The 25,789-nt window shown below is 46.4% G+C and overlaps 1 protein-coding gene across 9 annotated transcripts in view; it reads right to left on the reverse strand.

Annotated features, from left to right (window-relative positions):
• EXD3 (exonuclease 3'-5' domain containing 3) overlaps positions 1–25,789 on the reverse strand; it is a 598,889-nt gene that overhangs the window by 340,147 nt on the left and 232,953 nt on the right. For all 9 annotated transcript variants that reach the window (XM_054007609.1, XM_054007611.1, XM_054007610.1 and 6 more), the window contains 7 exons: positions 18,942–19,108; positions 15,431–15,572; positions 14,163–14,364; positions 13,324–13,433; positions 11,701–11,902; positions 10,332–10,498; positions 8,782–8,952 (listed from right to left, as the gene is read on the reverse strand). In XM_054007609.1, the coding sequence (XP_053863584.1) occupies positions 8,782–8,952; positions 10,332–10,498; positions 11,701–11,902; positions 13,324–13,433; positions 14,163–14,364; positions 15,431–15,572; positions 18,942–19,108 (1,161 nt within the window). The remainder of the gene's footprint in view (positions 1–8,781; positions 8,953–10,331; positions 10,499–11,700; positions 11,903–13,323; positions 13,434–14,162; positions 14,365–15,430; positions 15,573–18,941; positions 19,109–25,789) is intronic.

A 25,789-nucleotide genomic window follows, 5' to 3' on the forward strand; every position in this document is an offset into this window, starting at 1 on the left:
TGACAAGTTGTTAAAAGCTGAGCCATTTTAAGCTTCTGCTGGAAGCAGGTCTCAATATGTGTAGTCAGTGGAAACATTTGATACCAGCAGCTTCTCTCTGCCTTGAAACCTGCTTGTTCCAGGGGGACTGCAGTCTCTAGGATGGAGGTCAGCCTCACCAGGATAACCTGCTCCAGTAATTTGTTTCTTTCACAAAGGAAAGATATGGGGCAGTAGCGTTTTGGGTCATCAGGCAGCTTTCCAGGTTTTAAAAAGACGGTTTATCATCTCCAAGCTGTTGGGAGTTTGCTGATGATGACTTCAGTGAATAGTGATGCCATCCAATTGCACCCTCTTGGCCCAACATATTTAAGTAAGTTTGGAAGGATGCTGTCAATGCCGCTACTTTTCCTGCTTTGGTAGCAGAAAGGGCAGTACTGATCTAGGCTCTTGTGAAGGATTGACAGACACTTGATGAAGGGGCACTTTGTGTGCTGGAGTCCTTAAGAGCAGTTTTCACCTCTCTTTTTGTGAGCCTCCAATTCTTGAGAAGGGCGAAGAGAACACCAGGAATGGAAGCATTTCCACTTTTGAAGGTAGGTTTTGTTGGTACTGAGTTTTCTTATAGTTAGGACAACTGATTGGAACCTTATTTGAGCAGGTTACTTCTGTGCTCAAGAACCAGCTAGGAACCATGCTCTCAGGTTCAGGGAGGAAGGGCTGGGATGGATCAGGGTCCCAGAATTCTGTGACAGAAGACCCTTCCTGAAAGGAAGGCGGAGAGGTGGAGGAGGTAGTGTTGAAGCTATCCAACCTGCTTTAAGGCAACTAGACATTTCAACTCATTATGTCGGTGTTTTCAGACGGAAGCTTCTGTGTCCGTCTTGGAATCAGATTAACAAAAAGCACAGTCTGCACAATGGCCTCCCACAGGGATCAGTACTAGCATCATCCCTTTTTAAATTATATACAAGTTAATTTATGTCAATGACCTGGCACTAAAGGCACTTGCCTTGGCCAGGACGGCACTCTGAGGGTAAATCTTGCTCTCTCTTGTCATGGTTTGATTAAGGTTTTGAGAATTAGCAGTAGACATGGGTAAACAAACAGCAGGATACGGGGCCATAGTATTATCAGAACATCTCCAAATGAGTTGTGGCCGTGTCCTCCCTTGGAGCAGAAAAGGTGACATTTCCTGTTGTTTGGGGTGGCACAGAGGTCTGCTTCTGGAATACCTCAGGTTTGGCAGATGCTGTGGAAGACAGAATTGTTGAGCTCCAGTTTTTGGTCCTGATGGAAGTTTCTGCTCACGGAGTCTGCAATTCTATTCTAAAGGCCTGGAAGACAAATTGCTGAGAGTTCTATCTGATGGGAAATGCACAAGTTCCATAGCTTTAGTGATTCTGTACATAAGTACTGGGATCTTGCTCTGCCCTATCGGTTGATATAATACATTTTTGCCCTGTTGTCTGGCATTACTCTGATGGTGGCCCTGTATGGTGTGAAGAAAGGTTTGAAAAGCGTATTGGACTGCTCTTAACCCTAGAATGTTGATGTGGAACGTGACCTCTTGTGCAGACCATTTGCTCTGGGCTGTGTCCCCTTGAAGGTGAGCTTCCCAAAAGAGAAGCATCTGTTATGAGGATCTTTGACATGGGGGATGTAAGCATGGGTTTCCCGCACAGACGTTAAATGGATCCTTCCACCGCCTGAAAGAGTCCAGAACTTTCTGAGGTATTGTGATGCATTTGGGATGTATACAGTCTTCTGCTATGCCTGAAGGCACTTGCACAGTCTCACATGAGGTGTGATGACAGTAGAGGCCAACACATGGCCCAAGAGCTGTAGACAGGTCCTCACAGCTGTTTGTGGGCTGTGTTGTATCATCAAGATTAGACTTGGCAGAGTGGGGAGTCTCTCTTTGGGAAGATAGGCTCTGGTGATCAGAGTTTAGAGGGGCTCTGATGAAGTCTATTCTTTGAACTGGGGTCAATGTAGACTTCTTCCAGTTGATGCGAAGGCCCAGAGACTGAATAGGGCTACATCCTTGGAGGCTACTGACTGGACCTCTAGAGCTGATCAACCCCCGAGGAGCCAACTGTCCAGATATGGGAATACTGCTATGCCCCATTAACGTAAATGGGCCACCACTGCTAAGAAAAGCTTTGCAAAGACCTTCAGGGCTGTGGAAAGCCCAAAGGGAAGGACTCGGTACTGGTGGTGTTCTGAGCCTACTCTGAAGTGTAGGAAACGTTAGTGGGGGATGGGTGAATAGCTACATGAAAGTAGGCATCCTGAAGGTCAAGGGTGACAAACCAATCTCCCAGATATAAGGATGGGATTACGGTTGCTAGTGTCACCATCCTGAAGTGCTGGGAAAGGATACAGGGTGTTCAGGTTTCTGAGGTCAAGATCTGAGGTCTCCATTCTTTGCCCCGCTTGGAACTAGGAAGTAGTTGGAATAGAATCCTCTTCCAGTGAACCCTGGGAGAACCAGTTTGATCACCCCCAAGAGTAGGAGAGACTGGACCTCTTGTGTTAAGAAATCATCATGAGAGGGGTCCCTGAAGAGGCATAGGAAAAGGGTGGTGGTAGGGGGAAATAGTATTGAAGTGGACAGAATATCCTACATCAGTCACCTCCAAGGTCCGTTTATCTGAGGTAAGCTGTTCCCAGACAGGGAGGAAGTGGGCTGGTTGGTTTTCAAAGAGGGGTGGATGCAATTGTGCAGCACAGGATATGGGAAAGTAGGCTGCTTAAGGCCCTCAACCAAGATGTCAAAACTGTTTCTTAGAGGGAGGTGCAGATGATGATTAAGTAGAGGGGGAGGCAGATCTCCTCTGAAAGACAGAATGTCTGAGAAGAGTATGTTTCAGATAGCACTGGCATGGTCAAGAACCTGGGACATTTGGGACCTACTAAACCATCTTTTTGTTGAAAGGACATAAATTCCAAGAGACAGTAAGGTCATCCTTGAGTCCATCAAGGTATGGTGGGAGAAGTCTGTGTCAGCACAGAAGAGCTTGGGCCTTCCAAGGGAAGGTCTTCAACTGTTTTCTGAACCTCCCTTGGGAGACCAGAAGACTGGAGCCAGGATGCTCTGCGCATAACCACAGCCATGGCTAAGGACTTAGAAGCCATGTCTGTGGCATCTAGGATAACTTGGAGGGAGGTTTTAGATACCAATTGACCCTCAGAGATAACGGCCTGAAATTGTTCCCTTTGGACCAGTGGCAGATGTTCAGTACAATGGGTGAACTTGGAATACGTGTTAAAATCATATTTCGCCAACAGGGCTTGCTAGTTTACCACCCAAAACTGGAGAACAGCTCTTTCTGCCCAGGATGTCTAAATGTTTGGACTCCTTATCATAAGGAGAGGATCTGGAGTGGGTTGTTTGATTTCTTTCATTAGCTTCATCCACCACCAGAGAATTGGCAGTGGGGTGTGAAAATAAATGCTCCATTCTCTTCGATGGAATATAGTCCTTTTTATCTGCCTGCTTACAGGTGGGCTGGATTGTGGCAGGTGTTTACCAGACTGTGAGAGTAGGCAATAACAGAGCCTCATTGGTTAGGAGGGGATTTCCCCTGAGGGGTGATATTTATAATGGCTATCAAGGAGTGCTGAGACTCCTGAACCTTTTCTAACAGGATCTGGAGGGATTCTGACAGGCATTTCATGGGGTCTTGGATGGGCCAAAAGTCATCAGCAGAAGAGGGTGGTGGGGCATTACTGCCTTATTGGAGATGAAGATGTGTTTGTTGATGGCTGTGAGTTTCCCTCCATTTGTGGTTCCTCAGAAGTCTGAGTCGGTATCAGGGTCTGGAGAAGGGGTCAGTGCCAAAATGGTGAGCATGGTACCAGAGCGACTTGTGGAGGAAATTCTCTGACCTCAGAGCTCTGGTGCAGGGAAGATGGAGGAACTGGAGTGCCTCCTGGCTGTGTGCATCTCGGGGCCAAAAGGGGTCTGTCAGTACTGACACAGGGCTCCCTGTGCTGTCTACTAGAAGGCCTCTCCACCTGCTGCTTCTTGTGCAGTACCAGTGACCCGGTACCAGTATCAGACAGAGCCTCAGCTGTATCCCTTGAGTGGACCTGAGGTCTCCTCAGCAGGAGTCGGCAACCTTTCAGATGTGGTGTGCCGAGTCTTCATTTATTCACTCTAATTTAAGGTTTTGCATGCCAGTAATACATTTTAACGTTTTTAGAAGGTCTCTTTCTATAAGTCTGTAATATATAACTAAACTATTGTTGTATGTAAAGTAAATAAGGTTTTTAAAACATTTAAGAAGCTTCATTTAAAATTAAATTAAAATGCATAGCCCCCCGGACAGGTGGCCAGGACCCAGGCAGTGTGAGTGCCACTGAAAATCAGCTTGCATGCCGCCTTTGGCACACATGCCATAGGTTGCCTACCCCTGCCTCAGAGTGAAATTTATTGTTTCCCTGGTAGGAGAAAGAAGCTTTTTCTTCCTCTATGTCCTAGCTTCTGAAAATGGTGGGCCGGTGGAGCAGCCCAGCAAGGTGATGCCAATTTATGGGGTGGGAAATGGACCCCACCTCCCCAGAGCTAGTGAGCATTCCATTACAAGGAGCTTCAGTCTCTCCTTTCTCTCCTTTTGAGACCTGCCTTAAATCCCGGAAAGACCTTACACCGTGACGGGATGTGGATGTCTCCGTGGCAGCAGAGGCAGCTCGAATGTCCATTGCTATGGGGATAAAAACCTGTGCTAATTCTGGCAGGGCTTAAATCCCATGGTCTGTGGCATAACCTGGAGTGTAATGGTCCAAAAATAGGAGACTGAAAAAAAGGGGGAGAGGGCAACCAACCCACCTTCTAAACACAAGTGCATTAAGACTAAAAGAGAAATAAAATATCTAAACAAAATAAAGGAAAACTAAGAAAGAAAAAAACATGAAAATGACTGAGTTAAGAAAGGCGGGAAGCTGAGAATCAGCGGGCATGCAATTGCTCTGTCTCAAGGCACAGGCAGTCGAGAAGCAACTGAGTTGTCGTGGGCCCACACTTCCTTACATGTCCTCATTTGGAGGTACGAGGCGCTGCCCTGCGCAGGCATGGGCCTGTGCACACTGCTTTGCTTCTCTGTCGAGCGCGTTCAGATACATGTGCGTCCTCTGGTGGAGCACCCATAGGGACAAATAGTCAAAGACGAAAGGAACATTATTCCAAGTGGAGATGTATTTTAAATTAATACTGGGCTCAAGATAGAGTTCAAAGCCTCATCATGAATAATTCTCAAAAGCGTGCAGCCCTTCCAATGAGGTGCATTCCCATTTTAGATAGTTCCTATCCCTATCAGAGGAGTTATGCATTGGTTAGAGACACAGAGGCCAGGATTCTCCTGTGTGAGGGTTGCTCTGGGCCCATTATTGAAAGCATTCCTGAAGCTGGGATCTACCAGTGGTGTAGAACTGATGTAATGGCTCCTATGCTACCCCCCACAGTTAACATAAAGGCCATATGTGGCCAAGACTTCTTTGCACCTCATCAATCCCCAGTTGCTCTTGAAGACTCCTTGGGGCCCCCAGGCTGCTCTATGTAAAGCCAAGAGATCAGCTCAGTGTTCACCTGGCGCAGGATTAGGACACGCAACGCTAAGAGCCACAGTTGAATCCATTCTGCCAAGCTACACAGTGGGCTGCTCCATAGCAGCTGGGGATCTGGGCTTAGACCTCTAGACACACAGTATAAACATGCTCATAGCCGCAGACATTAAGGCCAGAAGGGACCATCATGATCATCTAGTTTGACCTCTTGCACATTTCAGGCCACAGAACTTCACCCACCCACTCCTGTGATAGACCCCCTAACCTCTGGCTGAGTCACTGAAGTCCTCAATCATGGTTTAAAGACTTCAAGTTACAAAGAATCCACCATTTACACTAGTTTAAACCTGCACATAACCCATACCCTGTGCTGCAGAAGAAGGCAAAAAAACAACCACCCCAGGCTCTCTGCCAATCTGACCTGGGGGAAAATTCCTTTCTGACCCAAAATATGGCGATCAGTTAGACCCTGAGCATGTGGGCAAGACCTACCAGCCGACACCTGAGAAAGAATTCTCCATAGTAACTGAGAGCCCTCCCAATCTAGTGTCCCATCACCAGCCATTGGAGATATTTGCTACTGTCGATCACTTGCCCAGCCATGCCTCAAAAATAGAGGATTTCCAAAATTAATCTTGTGCCCACAGTCTAGCACAAAATAGTTGTTCACTTGCAAGTTAATGGCTAATCAAAGAAAGTTGGAAAGGATTTATTCACTGAAAGTCAGTTTATGAGACCCTTTCTTCCCATGATGAGCAGATTTAATTGAAAAGAGATTTATATAAGAAATTCTAATTCCTCTATATTTTTAATTCACTCTCACATTCAGTGCAGCACATAAGATTTGAAACTACAGGTCTGATGAGACAAGTCTTGCTAGGATAGCAACCATGCAGAAGAAGACACTCTGCAGATAACTGCAGAAGACTACGAAGCACCACCCAGCACCAACACTGGGTTTGGTGTGGATTTAGGGAGCAGTATTTCCCAAACCAAAGGAGGGATATTGCTCTACCGCTACCATACACATTATTCCAAGAGGGTACAGTGCAAACCCGTAGATTCAGGCTTGCATCTTGCTTTTAAGCAACATCTCAGATAAAATCCAAAAAGTGAGACCATCCACTTAGTAATATTCACAGTTGCTTTAGCAACTGGTGCAGGAAAAACCATAGGAAGCAAATGCAAGACTATTTAAGGGGCCTTGCTTGGCAAATGAGTTGCTAGGTTTCAGAGTAGCAGCCGTGTTAGTCTGTATCCGCAAAAAGAACAGGAGTACTTGTGGCACCTTAGAGACTAACACATTTATTAGAGCATAAGCTTTCGTGGACTACAGCCCACTTCTTCGGATTTCCACTCCATACGGCTAAATGCAGTGCCTTGCATAATGACAGGTTTCAGAGTACAAGCTGTGTTAGTCTGTATCCGCAAAAAGAACAGGAGTACTTGTGGCACCTTAGAGACTAACTGCATTTAGCCGTATGGAGTGGAAATCCGAAGAAGTGGGCTGTAGTCCACGAAAGCTTATGCTCTAATAAATTTGTTATTAGAGGGATAGCTAGTGTGTTTTAATGACTCATGTAAGTCTCTAAGGTGCCACAAGTACTCCTGTTCTTTTTGCGGATACAGACTAACACGGCTGCTACTCTGAAACCTGTCATTATGCAAGGCAGTGCATTTAGCCGTATGGAGTGGAAATCCGAAGAAGTGGGCTGTAGTCCACGAAAGCTTATGCTCTAATAAATTTGTTAGTCTCTGAGTTGCTAGGGTGATCTTTGCAATATGAGAGCAAGAAAGATGTACATGTGTGTATGTATGTTTGATTAATAATATAATTGCAATAACTGTAATGGAAAAACAAACCCTAATTTTGCATGTGCGTGCTGTGAGCCCAGGTGACATTGGTATATTATTGTGATAGCTTCTTTCAAACATACCAAGCCCTGGTGATCACTATTCAAATCTTTCTCCTGTCCCTGGGAGAGTTGCTTGCTGACTTTCTCTATGTGCCATGTTCAGTGTTAGATTTTTATTTAAATCAGGATTCTCAGATATTAAGGAGGCAGAGATATCCATTTTTATCTCTGATTATCCAAGCACACATCAAAGCCTCTGCAATGCAGTAACTCTGCAAGGGCTTTTGATAGCAAAAGGATGTCTGCCTGGTTACCATAGAGAGTACAATCTAAAATATCCTGTCCGAAGCATGATAAGGCATCAGAAGGAGAAGAGACGGATGGGGGGGAGGGGAGAGAATGAGGGATAGCTAGTGTGTTTTAATGACTCATGTAAGTCAGGGATGAGATATTAATTATTTCTTCAGAAGTTAAGGACTGCTCAGGATTCCAGCCAAGCAGACATCTGAAGAGGAAACATCCTGTACTCTAGGCTTGGTGATCACTGCATATTTGATAGCAACACATTGTGTGGGCTGGATATCTCCATTTCTGTCATAGCAGAAATATGTGTGAAATGAAAGAGCATGTGTCTCTTTTCTCCTAGAAACAGAGGGTCAGACAGAGTGGTTATGGGAGTCCAGATTCAGTGCTAGCCAACCCAGCACGTTACAGATAATTCCTTCTTGAATGTTCAATTCTGATTCATTTCTAGACATCCTAGATTTGTTTAGCTAGGCTGGGTGTACCCTATGCTACCTAGCTAGGAAGTTTCCTGATATTTTATCCGGAAATCTTCACTCACACGCAGCACAGTCCTGCTTTGATTACATTCCATCTGGGGTGTCTAAGGAACAAGCCAGACAAATTATTTCACTTCCTGTGGTTCTATGCCATTACAGACCAAATGCCTTCTGGGCCCCCGTCTTTTGCCCTAGCCATGATGGCACTACACCATTATAAATGCTCATAAACTATTGGTCACACCTCATGCACTTTTGTTCTCTTAATTGCTTGGTAGCTCCCAGCACTGCTGTCCATGACGGAAAAGTGCAGCTATGAACAAGCCACAAAATCACAGAGCTCCATGCAAACAGGGTTTGTTCCCACCCTCTCTCCCCAGGAAGTGGAAAGCATAGCCAAAATGATAATGGCCAGGTCTGCGAGACCACTTGTGACAGTGGGGTGTTAGCAAAGGCACAGGGTAAGCGTGTAGCAGGCAACACTCCCAGGCTCATTGGACACGGGAATATTAATACCCATTGAAATCACATTCGTTTAAACACTGTGCTTTCCCTACATGGTGACAGCTAAAGTGACCCAACCCAGGACTGACCTCAGCAGCTTTTCTATGGTTGTCATCATTCTCTAGCATACGGACGTCCACTCCGAGGCAGCGAAGATGGCGTCCAAGTCCCTGCAGCATGTTATCACAGACCACGCTGAACTCCTTCGGGGAGATGGAAGGAGGGGGGCTCAAGGCCTCCATGCCTATCACTTTGGCTTGCTACAGAAAAAAAGACATACAGGAATGACTGAAGTTTGTTTATTTTATTTCAAATGTCTGCTGCCTGGAGAGTCCCCTGAGATACCCTCCCGTCTTTGGGAGGCTGTATTAATGTAGCAGGTAACCTATTCAGGATAATTGGGGCTACAACCCCAAACCAGCCTCCAATGCTCAGCTTTGCTTCTAGTATCTTTAAAATTAATAGGCTGGGTTGCTTGAAGACATATTTACAGTTTGTAGGTGGTTACTGTGCTTAGAACAGGGAATTGCTGCAGGATCCGTTATTATATGCAGTATTGCTACAGTAGAAGAACTGGGGGTCACCAAATGAAATAGGCAGCAGGTTTAAAATGAACAAAAGGAAGTATTTCTTCACACAATGTACAATCAACCTGTGGAACTCTTTGTCAGAGGATGTTGTGAAGGCCAAGACTAACAGGGTTGAAAAAAGAACTAGATAAGTCCATGGAGTATAGGTCCATCAACGGCTATTAGCCAGGATGGGCAGGAATGCAAAACCATGCTCCAAAGTCTCCCAGGCCTCTGTTTGCGAGATGCTGGGAATGGGCAACAGGGGATGGATCTCTTGATGATTACCTGTTCTGTTCATTCCCTCTAAAGCATCTGGCATTGGCCACCATCAGAAGACAGGATACTGGTCTGACCCAGTATGGCCATTCTTATGTTCCTATCTCAAATACCAGTGGGTGGTCGCTGTGAGTAAATGCTCACTTTTCGACGGTGATACAGTATGAAGATACTTACACTGTTAAATCTATGTTACTGCCTTTTCTCAAAGAGACTTGAAGCTCTCTGGGGCAGGGCCTCTCACACTTCGTAGGGCCCGGATCTCAGTGGGTCCCTGAACACTACTGTAATAAACATCAACAATAGTCACTTGACTAATTAATTGGATTATAGAGGTGACAGTGATGGATCCTGAGTTCACAAGGAAGACCAAGACTGTAAAACTTATTGTAGCAACCTTTGCAGCAATAGCCTGAATATGTTTAATTTACAATATTCCCATTAGTTTAGGATGGCTAGTAAATTCTGCTGAAAAACCTTGTATGCAAATAGGAAGGTGCTAACATCAATGGCAACTTGCTATGTTGTTCATATTTCTAAATGACATTTTCCAGCGGAGGAAATAAATGCACTGACCTATGCAGGGAACTTTGAGTACTGGCACTATTGGGGTTAAACACATTTACCCAGTAAAATAGGAGAGTGAGAAGGATTTTTGCTACCCCAGGACTAGAGAAAGGCATGCAGACAGGCTTGACAGGCATGGCTAATAGCCTGCTTGAGAGGTGATGCCAATGTATAGTTTGAAGAGATTGGGAGCAATGTACAGTTCTTTGAAGATGTTTACAAACCTGCTCGGAAGGTGATGGCATTTCTTGTTGATTCAGCTGCTTCTTTGCCCTGGATTTTGTGGTAGGTTTACCCACCAGGCTCTCAGTGAGATCTGAACACAGGCCAAAGCCTGATGGATCCTCACACAGTTTCTTATACACCTCCAGCAAGCAGTACGCATCAGAAGCTACAAAACAGAATATCCCCATTAGTTTGGCTTTGACCAAGAAAGAAAGGCTTTTGTGATGAAAAGAAGAGGGTCTACACCTATATAAATGCAACTACATCCAATCGCCCTTGGCAGCTGCAGGTATCTAGCATTGTATCTTACAGTCTTGTATAGATTCAGTAAATATAATAATCAAATAGGCTTTGACCCAGAATCCCATTTCATCAATCCAGAACTAGCACAAATGTGGTATCTTTCCCCTCACAGAATTCAAAGACACGGAGCCACACTCAGCCTTGACACAAAGAAGCTGCAACTACCACTGCTTGAGATGTTCAATTCTAACTTAAAAAGCAACAGAGGGTCCTGTGGCACCTTTGAGACTAACAGAAGTATTGGGAGCATAAGCTTTCGTGGGTAAGAACCTCACTTCTTGCATCTGAAGAAAGCTTATGCTCCCAATACTTCTGTTAGTCTCAAAGGTGCCACAGGACCCTCTGTTGCTTTTTACAGATTCAGACTAACACGGCTCCCCCTCTGATACAATTCTAACTTGAGGATTTAGCCATGCAGCCCCCATCATTTCAATGGAAGTTGTGTGACTAAATCTCCTAGTCAGCTATGCAAATCTCAAACACTGACCTGATTGGGAGTTGCCCCTGCTTACAGAAGGGCTGAATTTAACACTGGGCTGGTACTTTTTTATCACTCGATGGAGTTCCGCTGTCTCACTGTGACTCATCTCTGGATTTATACCTACAGTTCACATTGACCTGCCTGAACCAAGGCCCCTGTACTATAGCTCCGAATGCCATCCATGCCCATCTTGAATTCAGTTGACATACGGGACATAATAGTGGTTTCCCAGAAAAGCCATATGCAGTGAAATGAGGCAGAAGGAAGTGGACTTTTTTTCCTTTTCAACTATTCAGAGGAGTTCCCATTGAGATTATGTTTCATCAGAATAATTTGACTGGTAAAGAAATTCTTTTATCAGAGAAATAATGATTCATTGAACAGCTTATACTCCAGCCATTAAAATTAGGTCCATAAAAGGACAAACAAAACATGTGCTGGCTTCTTTGAACAGGAACTAATCTGCAAAGCCATTTTCCCCTCTGCTGGTTAACATTTTTTCCACATCTACACATCTAATGAAATGCAGGCCCATGACAGAGTTGTGCGTGGCACCTTGCTCTACAGTTACATGCTAACCAGACCTGCATAGAGGATTTGTTCCTCCCGCAGCGGCCGTTTCTCCCAGTTGGAGAGCTGCTCAGTTTTATCAAGAGGTTTCCCCAGGACATGCTGCACCAGCAGACTGAGCCCTCTTTCCGGCTGCCTGAACCCTCTGTCTCCACAGCCCTTCTCCTGTGACAGTACGTCAACCTGAAGGCTGCTCTTCCTCCAGCATTTCTGTAACTGAAGAGGGAGAGAAAGATGCAAAACAAACAGATTTCAAAACAGAGCCTGAAAATATCACACGTTGCAGTGGGGTGGAAAGTACAATCAAGGCATGTGGGTATACACAGCCCAGCCATCTCAGACAAGGGCTGGCATGGCAAACTGGATACCCGAACAGATATTGGATATATGTTTGACAAACACACTTGTTGGAAATGAACTTGGTTTCAAAGCATGAAAGGGAAACAACGGCCTAGTTTGACTGCATCATATCTGGAGCGCTTTTTGGAAATTTTTTATTTGAAACTTTTTATTAAAGCAAACTTACAATAAAATGTTAACAAACGACATTGTACATTATCTATTACTTAGTCAGGATCAAGTTCATATTCAAAGAACCTGGCTAAAGATTCTGGCTTGCTGACTGTGGAGTCTTCCTCCTCTGAGTATGCTAAAAAGGGTGACCAAATTTCTCCTGGAGCATTTTCCTAAGATGTTAAGAAGTTGGGTCAGGGAGTGTCTCTTCTCATGCATTTGCAAAGCACCTAGAGCAGAGAGTCCCTGAGCCAACTGAGGCCACTGGGCACGAACGCAATACAAATAATAAAGAAATAATAACCACAGAACCCCAGCATCTTCCTCCCCATTTTGTTTTCTGAGCTAATATGTTAAACAGAAAAGGTGCCCCAGGATTAGAGCAAATGATGATTCTGAAATGTCCCCCACTCGGTCTGGATAGAACTACGGCTGTGACTACTTATGGACACTAGAGTGTCCTCAGCACTTCCTGAGTTGGGATGACAACCCCAGGAGTTTCGCTAAATCCCAACCTACCTCCTTAAATGTCCCCTGCAGTTTCAAACAGATGCATGTTTTCATTTTCTTACTAAAATTACTGCATGCTGCTACATAGCTGCTGAGTTCTAATCCAGAGCCAGCTGCATTTTAGTAGCAGATGAATGCAAATCCTGTACTGCACTGAGTCCTAGGCTCATACTCCATGCTCTATAAGGAGCTGTCTATTAAATCCATAACAACTCTATGGACACTACCAAATGCTAGAATAATGAAACTTTTATAAGTTAAAGATCATTCTACAAGAATTTGCTCATAGCAAGTATGAGTGTGATGGCTGTGTTCAAAAAGCCCCTCTTGGGTGAATGGACCACTGGCTCCATTTTAGTTCCTTTTTTAAAGGTAAAGTGGAGAGCTATTAAAATGCCCAGCCATGTCTTTTTAGCTAATCAAAACTAAATGCTTGTGTCTCTCTCTAAAGAATCACAACACCCTAGGAACTAAAGATGGAAAAGACCTATTAGGTCATCTAGCCATCTCCCTGCCAATATAGGATGCAGAAAGAAAATGCTGTGAAATGATGAGTTATCTTCCAGTACAGTCAAGAGAAGGACTCTTCCAAATCTTCAGGTTCCCATTCTTACTTGTTTATCTACTGCAAGCAGGTCCACTATGCCTTGCACGTGCTTATCCATTTCTTTAAAAGCAGAGCACGTAGCAGCTAGGCTGTGCAGGTCTCCGGACATCCCATAACCTGCAGAGACAAAGCCTCAAATCACACAGATAGAAAAATGAGTTCTGGGTTCTGGTGCACGGCATGCTAACCTAAGAACTCTGGGTTCTGGTTCCAGGAAGATATCCGTTCTGGTACTGGGTGGGTTAACCCAGAGAGCTATGGGATTCTGGTTCCACGTCGGCTAACCCGGAAAGATATCCGTTCTGGTCCTGGGTGGGCTAACCCAGAGAGCTATGAATTCTGGTATTGAGTGGGCTAACCCAGGGAGCTATGGGCTCTAGAACTGGATGGACTAACTTTGAAAGCTCTGGGTTCTGGTACTGGGTGCTCTCTTGATTAGCCTGGTTTGATTTCTGGTACTCAGTGGGCTAACCCCAAGCGTTCTGGGTCCTGATACTGGGTGGACTAACCCAGGGAGTTGTGGGTTCTGGTATGGAGCAGGCTAACCCAGACTGATGTTTGTTCTGATACCAGATGGGTTAACCCACAGAGCTGTAGTTTCTGATGTGGGGCAGGCAGTGGTGGAAGCTGTTCACCCTGCTGCCTGCCATGGCAGCCATCTAATCTAGAGGGCTCCCGAAGCGATAAGAGAAGAATGTTCTAACTGGACTAGATTATACCCTACTAGGGGAAGGCCCCACGTACAGAGGGCAGGGTAGAGGATGTTGTTCCTATGTATGTGAAGTAGTGAGAAAGGCTGACAGTTCCTGCAGTGGAAAGCAGAGCATAGGGGAAAGCTTAAGTTACCTAGTTTAATGATGGTTGGATCTGAGAAGAGGGTCTGGACAAAGTGAGAAAGCTCCTCCATCTCATCTGGCTTGAGGAGCTGCAGCAAATCCAGGAGGAACACCTGCTCCTCGATAGCAATCTGCAGCACTGAGACGCGTGGCCTTCCAACCACACCGAATGACGGCCTCCACTCCATATCGACGCCAACAACCTGGCCGGGCTGCAGCACACACAAAACGCTGTCTTTACTCAGGGCTTGTCCACATGGGATACAGACTGGAACAGCAATGGTGGAACAACTCCCCGGCTGGACACACTACTCTGGACTAAGAATGACTTTATTGCAGAATAATTACTCTGCTTTGGAAGTGCACTAATTATTGTGAATAAAGTGGCTTTTATCCAGAATACAGTGTCCCATAGGATTTTTTCCGATAGTTCAGGAGTGGGCAAACTTTTTGGCCTTAGAGCCACATCTGGGTATGGAAATTGCACAGTAGGCCATGAATTCTCATGAAATTGGGGGTTGGGGTGCAGGGCGGGGTGAGGGCTCTTGCTGGGGGTGCGGGCTCTGGGGTGGGACCAGAAGTGAGGAGCTTAGTGTGCAGGAGGGGGCTCTGGGCTAGGGCAGGAGGTTGGGGTGCGGGCGGGGGGGGGAGGAAGTGGGAGGAGGGCTCTCGCTGGGGGTGTGGGCTCTGGGGTGGGGCTGGGGATGAGGGATTTGGGTGTAGGAGGGGGCTCCAGACTGGGACCAAGGGACTCGGAAGGCAGGAGGGGGATCAGGGCTGCGGCAGGGGGTTGGGGCATGGGGGGGGTTAAGGTTCTGGCTGGGGCTGCGGGCTCTGGGGTGGGGCCAGAAATGAGGAGTTCAGGGTGCGGGAGGAGGCTTTTGGCTGGGGCAGGGGGTTGGGGCACAGGAGGAGGTCAGGGGTGCAGGCTCCAGGCGGCGCACGCGCAGCATTCTCCGACCCTGCTCCCCGGCTGGAGCACGGAAGCAGGGTAAGCCCCAGACCCCGCTCCCCAGAGGGAGTTTGAGAGCTGGATTAAACTGGCTGGAGCGCCGGATGTGGCCTGTGGGCCGTAGTTTGCCCACCCCTGCGATAGCTTACTCCACAATAGCTATTCCAGTCAATCTCCGAGCCCACAGGCCTCAGAGATTTCCTACTGAAAGTGCCAGGAGTGCTCCTGCTGCTCCTGGCACAGACTGATGTGTATTTGATGATGAAGGTCACAAATATTCCGTTACATGATTGACATTAAAAAGCCAACAGCAGGGAGACACTTACCTGCAGCACCTTCTCCCTCCACCTCAGCATCCCTTCCCATGTCTGCAGAAAGTGAATGTTCTCCCTGGGAATGGGGAGCTGGTAATAACCCTCCTTCTTATCCTTTTCATAGTCACCCACTCTGCTCTCAGCATCTTCTACCCTGCACAAAAGAAGAGCCAGCAACTTTTAACAGGGCCATCCTAAGTTTTCAGGGCCCAAGGGACATCAGAAAGTCCTAGAGCCCCTCTCCTCACATCCCTCTGTCACCTCTTCTCACTCGATCTCTCTTCTCTCTCCACTTTCTCTGACCCTTTCCTTACTCTACTCTTTCTCTCTGTTCCTTTCAGTCTTGACTCACCTTCTCTCCCTCCCCCCACCAAAAAATAACCACAAAAACATTTAGTGCAGGGGCCAGCAACCTTTCAGAAGTGGTGTTCCGAGTCTTCATTTATTCACTCTAATTTAAGGTTTTGCATGCCAGTCATACAATTTAACGTTTTTAGAAGGTCTCTTTCTAGAAGTCTATAATACATAACTAAACTATTGTTGTATGTAAAGTAAATAAGGTTTTTAAAATGTTTAAGACGCTTCATTTAAAATTCAATTAAAATGCAGAGCCCCCTGGACCGGTGGCCAGGACCTGGGCAGTGTGAGTGCCACTGAAAATCAGCTCACATGCCGCCTTGGGCACCCGTGCCATAGGTTGCCTACCCCTGATCTAGTGCATGTGAGACAGAGATGGAAGCTTGGAGCACAAGTCCATTCAATAACACATACACATTGGAAGTAACCTCCAGACTAGAAAAGCCTCCCAAACCCAGACTTCTCATCATGCATTGCTCACACTCCACTCCCTTTTCCAGAACTGATGTGAACGTAAAGCCAGCAAGTGAGCTCCGGCTTCAAAGATAGCACATTGTAAGGACCCCTCACCCCCAGGAAGCCACTAGCTGGCATGGCCCCATCCACATGGACAGGCTGGCTCTGACCGGCTCAGTGCCCAAACCAGAGCTTTGGTTTTCTCATTAGACAGGAACAGGCAGAGAATCACAGGCTGCTCCACCTCTGGCTCAAGAGGCCTCCTCCTCCATTGAGCTTAGAGTGGAATGGCTCATAAAGGCTTCGCTAATCTCTCCTTCCTATGCCAGCTTCCCCCAGCCCTTTTCCTGTTCAGCATCTACACCTGCTGTTCCCTCTGTTCCATGGAGCTGGAAATACAAAAGCCCTGAGAAGGTGTTCACACTACTCCACCATCTCCCTGCACTTTGGGTCTACATGCTAAGAACAGTGGTAAGCTGAACTCACAACCAGACAGATTCCCCACCTGTTTGGGCTATCCCTCCCCTCCCACACTAAGACTTCAGGCCATGTCCCAGAGAGAGGTGTAATGCAAGTGCATTAACACCCTGGCACTGTTAGGGAGATGCGTGCCGAAATGGGCTTTGCGAGTTATCACGGATTTCCTAGAACAGGATCTTACACAGCACGAGTTGGTTCCCCATACAGCAGAGGCTCTTGCAATAGCTTTGTAAATGCTGTAACAGCTTTGCACTTGTGTCCCGTCCAGATGATGCAATCCGAGGAAAGTAAGAGCAAGAGAAAACCCAGCTATTTTGTACGTATCATGAATTTCTGGCTAGTCTCTTTCCCACAGAGTCTTTAAATGGTTTATTATTTGAGAAAATATTTACTAACCTTGTGTTTCGGGGACTGTGTGACTAATTTTGTAACATAGCAGCTTGGTGCTGTGCAAACATTCCCTCGCAGAGACGGTATGTGTGCACGGCGAAGTCAATATTTGTGTAAAATATTTAATGAAGGTGTGAAATCTCATGTCTCCGGGAATATTCTGATCTGCACAGCTCAAGAGGAGCATGTGGTAGGACCACAGCAGAGATGATGTCATCATTTATACTCTGATACCATCTCTCTTTCCCTTGCAGCGTGAATGCCCTCTGTGGGAACCTGCTGCTAGACTATTTCAATTGCTAAGAAAAGAGAAGTGGCTGCATTTGGATCCAGAGCTCCATGAACTGCAAAGCACTTCACCATAGTGGGTTAGGATTCTTATCCCCATTTTGCAGGTGGGAAGACTGAGGTACAGAGGGCTTCACTTACCCATCCAAATACACTGAGAATGGCAGAGCTGGCATATGCAATGAGGTTACTGACATGTTAAGTTCTGATGTTGGTTTCCTGCCGTGGTACATGCCCAGAGTTTGTGGCTCTCTCGCAGGCATGGTCCCCACCTACCCACTGTTTGGGGGCTTACATTGCCTGTGAGACACTGTCCCCCCTTACGGGCAGCCTCCTGCAGGCCCAGATTTCAGTGTCTCCTGAGCATAGCTGCTGTGCTTCCCTTTCCTCTGGGCTCTGGTGATGAGGTGGGGGCAGGCTATCATCTGTCTCCTTTGGCAGAGGCTAGCGGCTGCAGGAGTGATAACCTTATGCAGTCCATGAGTCCCCAAGTGCAAGGCCCGCCATTGCACCCAATCTCTGCAAGCATGAGTGCTGCTCTGCACTCAGTGACACAGCCTAGAGCTCTCCGGCTTTGTACCAAATGTTCAGCGCCAGATCATCTTCCTTGTGCAAAGTCCAAGTAAATGCACGGGGTGATTGATGGGGGAAAGAATACCTCTTTCCTTGGCTGCAGTGGGCTGGTAGAGCCACCAGCACCTTCTTGCAAGACCAGAGGACCGCAATAGCCTTGACTGAGGCTCTGCACCCCTGCAGGAATCTGGCTGCTGTGACAATCTGGCTGGTGGACATGCCTCCTCCAGCCTGGCTCATATCCAAAACACCTCCTCATGCTCTCATGGCTTAAGCCCCATGGAACACATTTTTACTGCAGATGGAGTCATGGACACCATTGCATGGATTCTCTGCATACTGCCTCCCTGCACCGCATAACCACACCAATTCTACTATCTTTTATATCCTACGTGCTAGAGGGAATGGGCAGGATGTGCCCCTCAGGTAGCGATACCACCAGTATCATGCAACTTCTGGATTCTTTAAACTTAGTGCTCCCACCCTAAGATCTGGCTACTAGATGTTTCGCTGTTGATTGTACACTGCCTGAAATAAGGGGGTAAAATATACTCTGAGACACAAGTCAGGAAGGAAAAGCAACATTCAAGAAAGAAGCAAAAAGAGGAGGAACGCCAAACTAAGAGACTCCTCAGCAGTTTGTTCTCAGATATTTGCACATGGATTCTTCAGAAAGTGTGGTGGATTTAACTTTATACTATGGACTTAACTGAACAGCTGGAGCTCAGACAATCATTTGCAGTAGGTCATTTATCCAAATGCAGCCTCTCTCTCTGCAGGCTGGGATTTCCAATTTACTCAAACAGGGGCGGAGGGTGAGATTCTGTATTGTGTCTCTAAGAGAGAAAGTACAGAACTCTCCTCCTGAGGGCACTTTAAGCCACCTTTGTGCCTCCCAGATCCGAGCTGCTCTGGGAGCCAGAGAGGTCACTGGCATAATTCAGACATTTCTGAAGTCAGTATAATCCACAATATTTACCTCTCCTGGGCCTTGAGTTTCTGAAGTTCATTGGCCACTCCATAAGGCAGGGTCTTCTCAGGTAAGCTATAGCGGAGAGCCCACCTGGCTGCTGTGTTCAGATCACAGTAGCTGACTAGCAGTTGGATCAGCTGCTCTTGTAGCCATCGATTCTCCCCAACTGTGTTCTGCAAGGAAGCAAGAGTAACAGAAACTGTTGGTGCAGGTTCCATTTTCAGCACATGACTATACATTTCCAAGGACAGAGTGCCCGAAGTGAGGAACTCTCGGTCTCAGGACGGGAACTGGCAGCCTGAATTGACTCCCTGCTGCGTGGCAGAGGAGGGAGCAAGAAATGAGCATGTGCATGTCCTTTCCACTTTAGAAGTAACATTGTTTGAGCCCAGACTGCTACAGCTTACTGTTCAGGCCTATTTGTCTCCCATGCAGATGGATTGCTCCTGGGGAGCATGTGACCAGATGAGCTGGAGTGCCCTAAAGACTATAGGAAAAGCAAAGAGAGGACGCGTGCCAGCAGTGTACTGAAGGACAATGCAATTCAGACTGGGTGATGACCAGCACGTCCGGTTCATCTCACATACTGACAAAATAAAGCAGAGTCAGATGAACAGCTGGTCAGCCAGAGAGCAAAGGTCTCCAGAGTCTGTTAGCTATTTGAAACAGGACTGGATTAAGGCAGTCTGGACTGAGGCACACCATGACACAGGGCCCACAGTGGTCTCACCATGACACTACCCCACTGGCTCTCCTCCCCTCCTAGGGAGGAATAGTAGGATGGGGCTCTTCCCCCCACCTCGAAGCATCTGTGTAGGTGATCAGGCCTGTAGCGTAGGGTCTGAGGAGAGAGTCCAAATAGCCAGATAATCCTGGTGTGGCTGACTCACTACAAAAGCAATTTCCCGCTCTTGGTATTGACACCTCCTCGTCAATTATTGGGAATGGACCACATCCACCCTAACTGAATTGGCCTTGTCAACACTGGTTCTCCACTTGTAAGGTAACTCCCTTCTCTTCATGTGCCAGTATATTTATGCCTGAATCTGTAATTTTCACTCCATGCATCTGAAGAAGTGGGTTTTTTACACACGAAAGCTTATGCCTAAATAAATCTGTTAGTCTTTTAAATTGCCACCGGACTCCTCACTGTTTTTGTGGATACAAACTAACATGGCTAACCCTCTGATACTTAGCACCACAGAGAGAACATCAGCAGAATGGCATCCTTATTGTGGTGACACTACATGCCACTCTTCATAACTGCAGACATGGTGGTTCTACCAAAGAACAAAAATACTGTACAAATGGCCATATACTACAGACCTGGTCAAAGTTTTGACAGCATGGCTCTGTCAGTTAGGAGTCTGAAAAGAACACTCACTAACCAAAATAGCTAAGCCAGCAAAAGCCATAGTGTTTTGAAAAAGCGTTTTGCCAATATAGCTTATTTTGTTTGGGGACCTGGTATAAGCTATACCGGCAAAAGAACTGTTTTGCCAATATACGCTATACCAGCAAACCCTTTCTAGTGTAGACAAGGCCACAGGAGCTAAATGTACAGACATGCATTTTTATTGAAAGCTCCATGTTCCTTCTACACATACACCAAAGATCCCTGCCCAGTAGCACAGCTGCACCTAAAATGTATTTGCAGGGTCGGAATTCATCCCCGGGATTCTCTGAACCTTGCTTTTTCACCCAGGACATGTGCAAACAAAGTCTGAACCTGTGGAATGCTGCTAGGGCCATCAGGCCTCATTCTTGAGATTCTTTTAGCAAGGAAAAGGTAAGAAGTTGTCTTCAAAACAGACACTCCTGCTTCAGATCAGGAAATAAATCTGCTGAAGGCCCAAAGTCAGAAAAGGGAAAAGAAAAACACAGAGATGCAAAGGAGCTAGTGATTGGGGAAAAAGAAGAGGAGGAATCATGTTTGCAGGTGACAAACATGAGTTAAGACAGATAGCTGCATGAAGTTAACCTCATTGCAAGTATCACTGGCTAAACTCTAATGTCGCATTTCCATGGCTCTGCCAAATGGTGAAACATTTTTTTTTCTCATGACAGCATCATTATTTTCAACCCTATTGCTAAGGTGAAGGAGAGACATCCAGGAGGAGACACAAGTAGACCGGTGTAACAGGAGATGGAAGAGGCAGGTGTGGAGATTAGCAGGCAAGGAAAGTCAGTGTCTATCCTGGGGGAAAAGGAGGAGAGGGTATTAGAGGGGAGAGCGATGGAGGAGGAGGAGGTGAGAGGTCACAGCAGGTTTTGAAGTCTTCTCTTTGAAATGGACTAGATGACCTCCTGAGGTCCCTTCCAACCCTGATATTCTATGATTCTATGTCTGCATATTTCTGCACAGAAAGGAGGAGGGCAGGATCTTGGGGAGGGGAAAAATAGGTAATGGGGATCATAGGAGCTGTATTCCTCATGGCTGAAGAAGCAGCGCTGCTTGGCAAGGGATGGGGTTACCATGATCGGAAGGGAGAGAATAATCCCCCAGTGATCATGCACATGGGAAAAAAATCTGAATAAAACAGGAAAGAGCAGCAATAAACCTGACAGGACTGGCCTTCCCACGGGCCAGTTCCAGCACCCACTGCAGAAATGGGAGTCTTTCCATGGACGAGCATGGCTATTGGATTTGGCTCCTATTCACCACACAGAAGACCAATCTCGTCATAAAGCGATTATTTCTGTGGCCTCATATCCATGACTTTTTTTGATTTAGGTATTTGTAATAATAACTCATTTCCCCCTCCACACCTCCCTTACTAAGCATGCCAGTCTGGATGCTTTGTCCATCTCCCATCTCTGTACCTTCTTCTATGGCACCTTATGCAATGCGGCCCCGCTTCAGAAAAGCACTGAAGTATGTTTTTCAGCACTTTCCTGAATTAGAACCTGAATCTCTTCCCTGTCCTGGTGTGCCAAGCCACTTCCTTATCCTCATTCAAAGTCCCTCCTGAACACACACTTCTTTTGCAATGAATTAATAACACAGTAAGAATACAAAGTCAGTCCTTCCTCTGGGTTTCACAGCCTCTGTCCTGTCATCTCTCTGTCCATCGTTCACAACGTAACTCTTTGGACCAGGGACTGCCTTTACTTTGCACATAGTCAGTACTTAATAGGTAAATATTATTGTTTCAGTGATTTACATCTGGGAGGGATGAGGGTTTTTTTTTTAAATGGTAACAGAATTAAATTTCCTCAGAGATATTACATTTTGAATCTGCATGAAATGGAAAGTAGTTTTGGTCAACAGAAAAAAATGCATTTGCTGCAAAACTAACTATTCCATAGAGGGAGAAGGCTTGCAAATGAATGACTCTGCAGGAGGCTATCATGGGGGTGTTTTGTCTCCAGAATGGCATGTGAACTGATGGAGATGGGAACATACCTCCTGGATGACATTTGCCATTACACAAATATTTCGGTTTCTGTAAATTAAAAGAGAAAATAGGTATTTTCCCATGGGTCTATTAGCAAACCAGACTACAATGGGTCTGTTCTGATTAATGTCAACAATGACCTGCTCCACTGTTCCTCCAAGCAAGAGAAAATTATACATCAGCAAGGCATGTTTACATCCCTTTCAGATTCCTAGACATATCATCCTACCCTTAATCCACAGCCACACACAGGCCTAGGGGATGAGTGTTGGAACATACTTTGCTGCTGGAAATAGGAACAGCAGCATGCACCTCCCAGCGCAGAACCAGAATTCCACATATTCAAAGCACTTTGTAATCAAACTGAGGAATCTTCATAACCCCTCTGTGAGGCAGGTCCATCATCATTAGTGTCATTATTTCACAAAGGAGGAAATGAAGGTGGGCGGGAAAGTCATTTGCCCAAAGCCTCTCAGAGAGCCATCAGCAAAGCCACAATTAGAACTCAGGAACATCTACTTCCCCAGTCTGTGCCTGTTAGGCCTCAGCTGGAGGACTGTGTCCAATTTTGGTCACCAATGGACAGAAAGGATGTAGGGAAACTGGAGAGCATTCAGAGGCGAACGACAAAGATGACCGATGGGATGGAACACAAGCCATACAAGCAAAGGCTGAAGGAGCTGGGTATGTTTCGTTTGGAGAAGAGGAGATTAAGGGGGAACATGAGAGCAGTCTTCAAATATTGAAAGGCTGCCAGAAAAAAGATGGAGAAAAGTTATTCTCTCTTGCCATAGAAGGCAGGACAAGAGGCACTGGGTGGTTCAAACCATAGCATAGCGGATTTAGATGGAATCTCAGGAAAAACTTCGTACCTGTCAGAACAGTCGGACAATGGAACAGACACCTAGGGAGGTTGTGGAAGCTCTTTCACTGGAAGCTCATTCAAAAGGAGGCTGGAGAGCCGTCTGTCTTGGATGGTTTAGACACAACAAATCCTGCAGCTCGGCAGGGGGTTAGACTAGATTACCCTTGCGGCCCCTTCTAACCCTACGATTCCTCCAGACTACACCACCTCCCTAGCCTGTACTCTCCTCCAGACCAAGCCCTTCAAACAGCAGATCACACCCTTAGGGGACGTGTGAGATGGTTCATTAGCCAGTCCTCCAGAATAGTCAAAGAACTTGTCCACCTGCTTGTGTGTGAGGGAATAAGGTTCCCAACACCACTTCCCTCCCCAGAGTCAGCACACTACTCAGGAGAGGGTAGGAGTTACCTCTACAAGAGAAAAAGTGCTTACAAAAGACTAACAGACTGCTCCATTATTAAATGAACCAGATTTCAAAGGGAGGAGTACTGTGTTGCACCCATAATGTGCTGATTCAAAACCCTAAAATATGGGCCGGTGCAGCAACTCTCTTACCATGACACTGTACAAAAGGACAGTGACACAGGTAACATTGTGAAGCGCCTTCAGAAACAACTGCACAAACATCACCCCTAAAATAATTGGATTTTGGTTTGTATCTTGAGATCTGAGGTGTCTTCACAAGGAAAATGTGACTTTTTTGTCACATTAGAAGTTCTTGAAGGATTAATATCAGAACACGGGACTCTACCCAGAAAACACTCTGATCATATATCTAAGGAGAATAAACTTTTACCACAAGAACCAGCTCCAGAAAGTCCACCTGATGTAGTAACACACAGCAATGTGCTGCAATAACAGCCATACCAACTGTCGAACAGCCGTGCTGCTGGACAGTAGTGAGAGTGAATGTGAGCAGAGAATTGACCCACTGTTTTCTTCTGTTCTACAGGGATTGATTGGGATGTGTAAATACCTTCTAGATTGAGAACAAATAGGAATGAAGACAGAATGAAATATGCATGCTCAGCTTCTATGGAACAGACATCACCGGAATCAGAGCACTCTTACTAACTGACAGATGGGCTGACACCCCTTTTCTCAGCAAGCAGACATTCCTACCCTCCTGGTCAGATACAGAGCAATGATGGCTGTTGCTAGTACTAAACAGATAATGTGAGCAAGATCCTCATCTTGTGTAAACTGCCATAGCCCCACAGATTTCATAAAATGGCATTGCCTTCAGTGGAGCTTCTCCGATTTACAGCAGCTGAGGGTCTGGACCAAGTTACTGGACTCAATACCAAGGTGAATGGATGAAATTTAATGACCTGTGTTAGACAGGAGGTCGCACTAGACTAGATGACCTAATAGTCCCATCTGGCCTTAAACTCTATGAATCAATCTATGAAGAGAGTTACTCTACACAACACCCAAAGGAGAGATTTGAAAACCAGCCTTGAAAACAATCTGCTGTAATTAAATTGTTCAGCTACAGTAAGATAAATTGGTAACATTGGAAAACATTTCTGCTAATGGTGCCATTCAGTGTTTCTGCCACCCAGTTCAGGAGGTGTTGTAAAAATATTATTAAGTACCAGAAGAACCCAGAATGGAAAAAAAAAGTTACCTTTTCTGTAACTAGTGTTCTTCGAGATGTGTTGCTCATGTCTATTCCACAATAAGTGTGCGTGCTCGCCACGTGCACTGGTGCCGGAAGTTTTTCCCCTAGCAGTACCCGTAGGGGGGAGCACCCCCTGCGATACCTGGAGTGGCACCTACCTGGCGCGGTATAAGGGGAGCTTCGCGCTCCCGCCCCCCCCCCCAGTTCCTTCTTGCCAGACAACTCTGACAGAAGGGAAGGAGAGCGGGATGTGGAATAGACAGGAGCAACACATCTCGAAGAACACCAGTTGCGGAAAAGGTAACTGTCTTTTCTTCTTCGAGTGATTGCTCATGTGTATTCCACAATAGGTGATTCCAAGCTATATCTGTTGGAGGTGGGTAGGAGTTCACAAGTTCCCAGGATGAAGGACAGTTCTGCTGAACCCAGTGTCATCCCTGGTTTGGGAGACGATCACATAGTGTGAGGTGAACGTGTGAACCGACAACCACATGGCGGCCCTACAAATGTCCTAGATTGGGACATGGGCCACAAAGGCAGCAGACAAGGCCTGTGCCCAGGTCTAGTGTGCCCTCACAATGGGTGGCGGGGGAATGCCCGCCAGCTCATAACAGGAGCGGATGCACGAAGTGATCCAATTGGAAAGCCGCTGAGTGGAAATCGGCTGACCCCTCGTGCGCTCAGCCAAAGCAATAAACAGTTGTGAGGACTTTCTGAACGGCTTAGTCCACTCTAGGCAGAAATCCAGAGCCCGCTGCATGTCGAGTGTACGGAGGCGGCATTTCTCACTGGATGCATGAGGCTTGGGGCAGAGGACCAGTAGAAAAATGTCCTGACCCATGTGGTAGGCAGAGACCACCTTCAGGAGGAACGTGGGGTGTGGGCGGAGCTGGACCTTGTCCTTATGAAAGGCTGTGTACAGTGGTTCAGAGGTCAGGGCCCTGAGCTCCGAGACTTGCCTGGCCGA

Source organism: Malaclemys terrapin, chromosome 17, assembly GCF_027887155.1.
Source record: "Malaclemys terrapin pileata isolate rMalTer1 chromosome 17, rMalTer1.hap1, whole genome shotgun sequence".
NCBI classification, from domain to species: domain Eukaryota; kingdom Metazoa; phylum Chordata; order Testudines; family Emydidae; genus Malaclemys; species Malaclemys terrapin.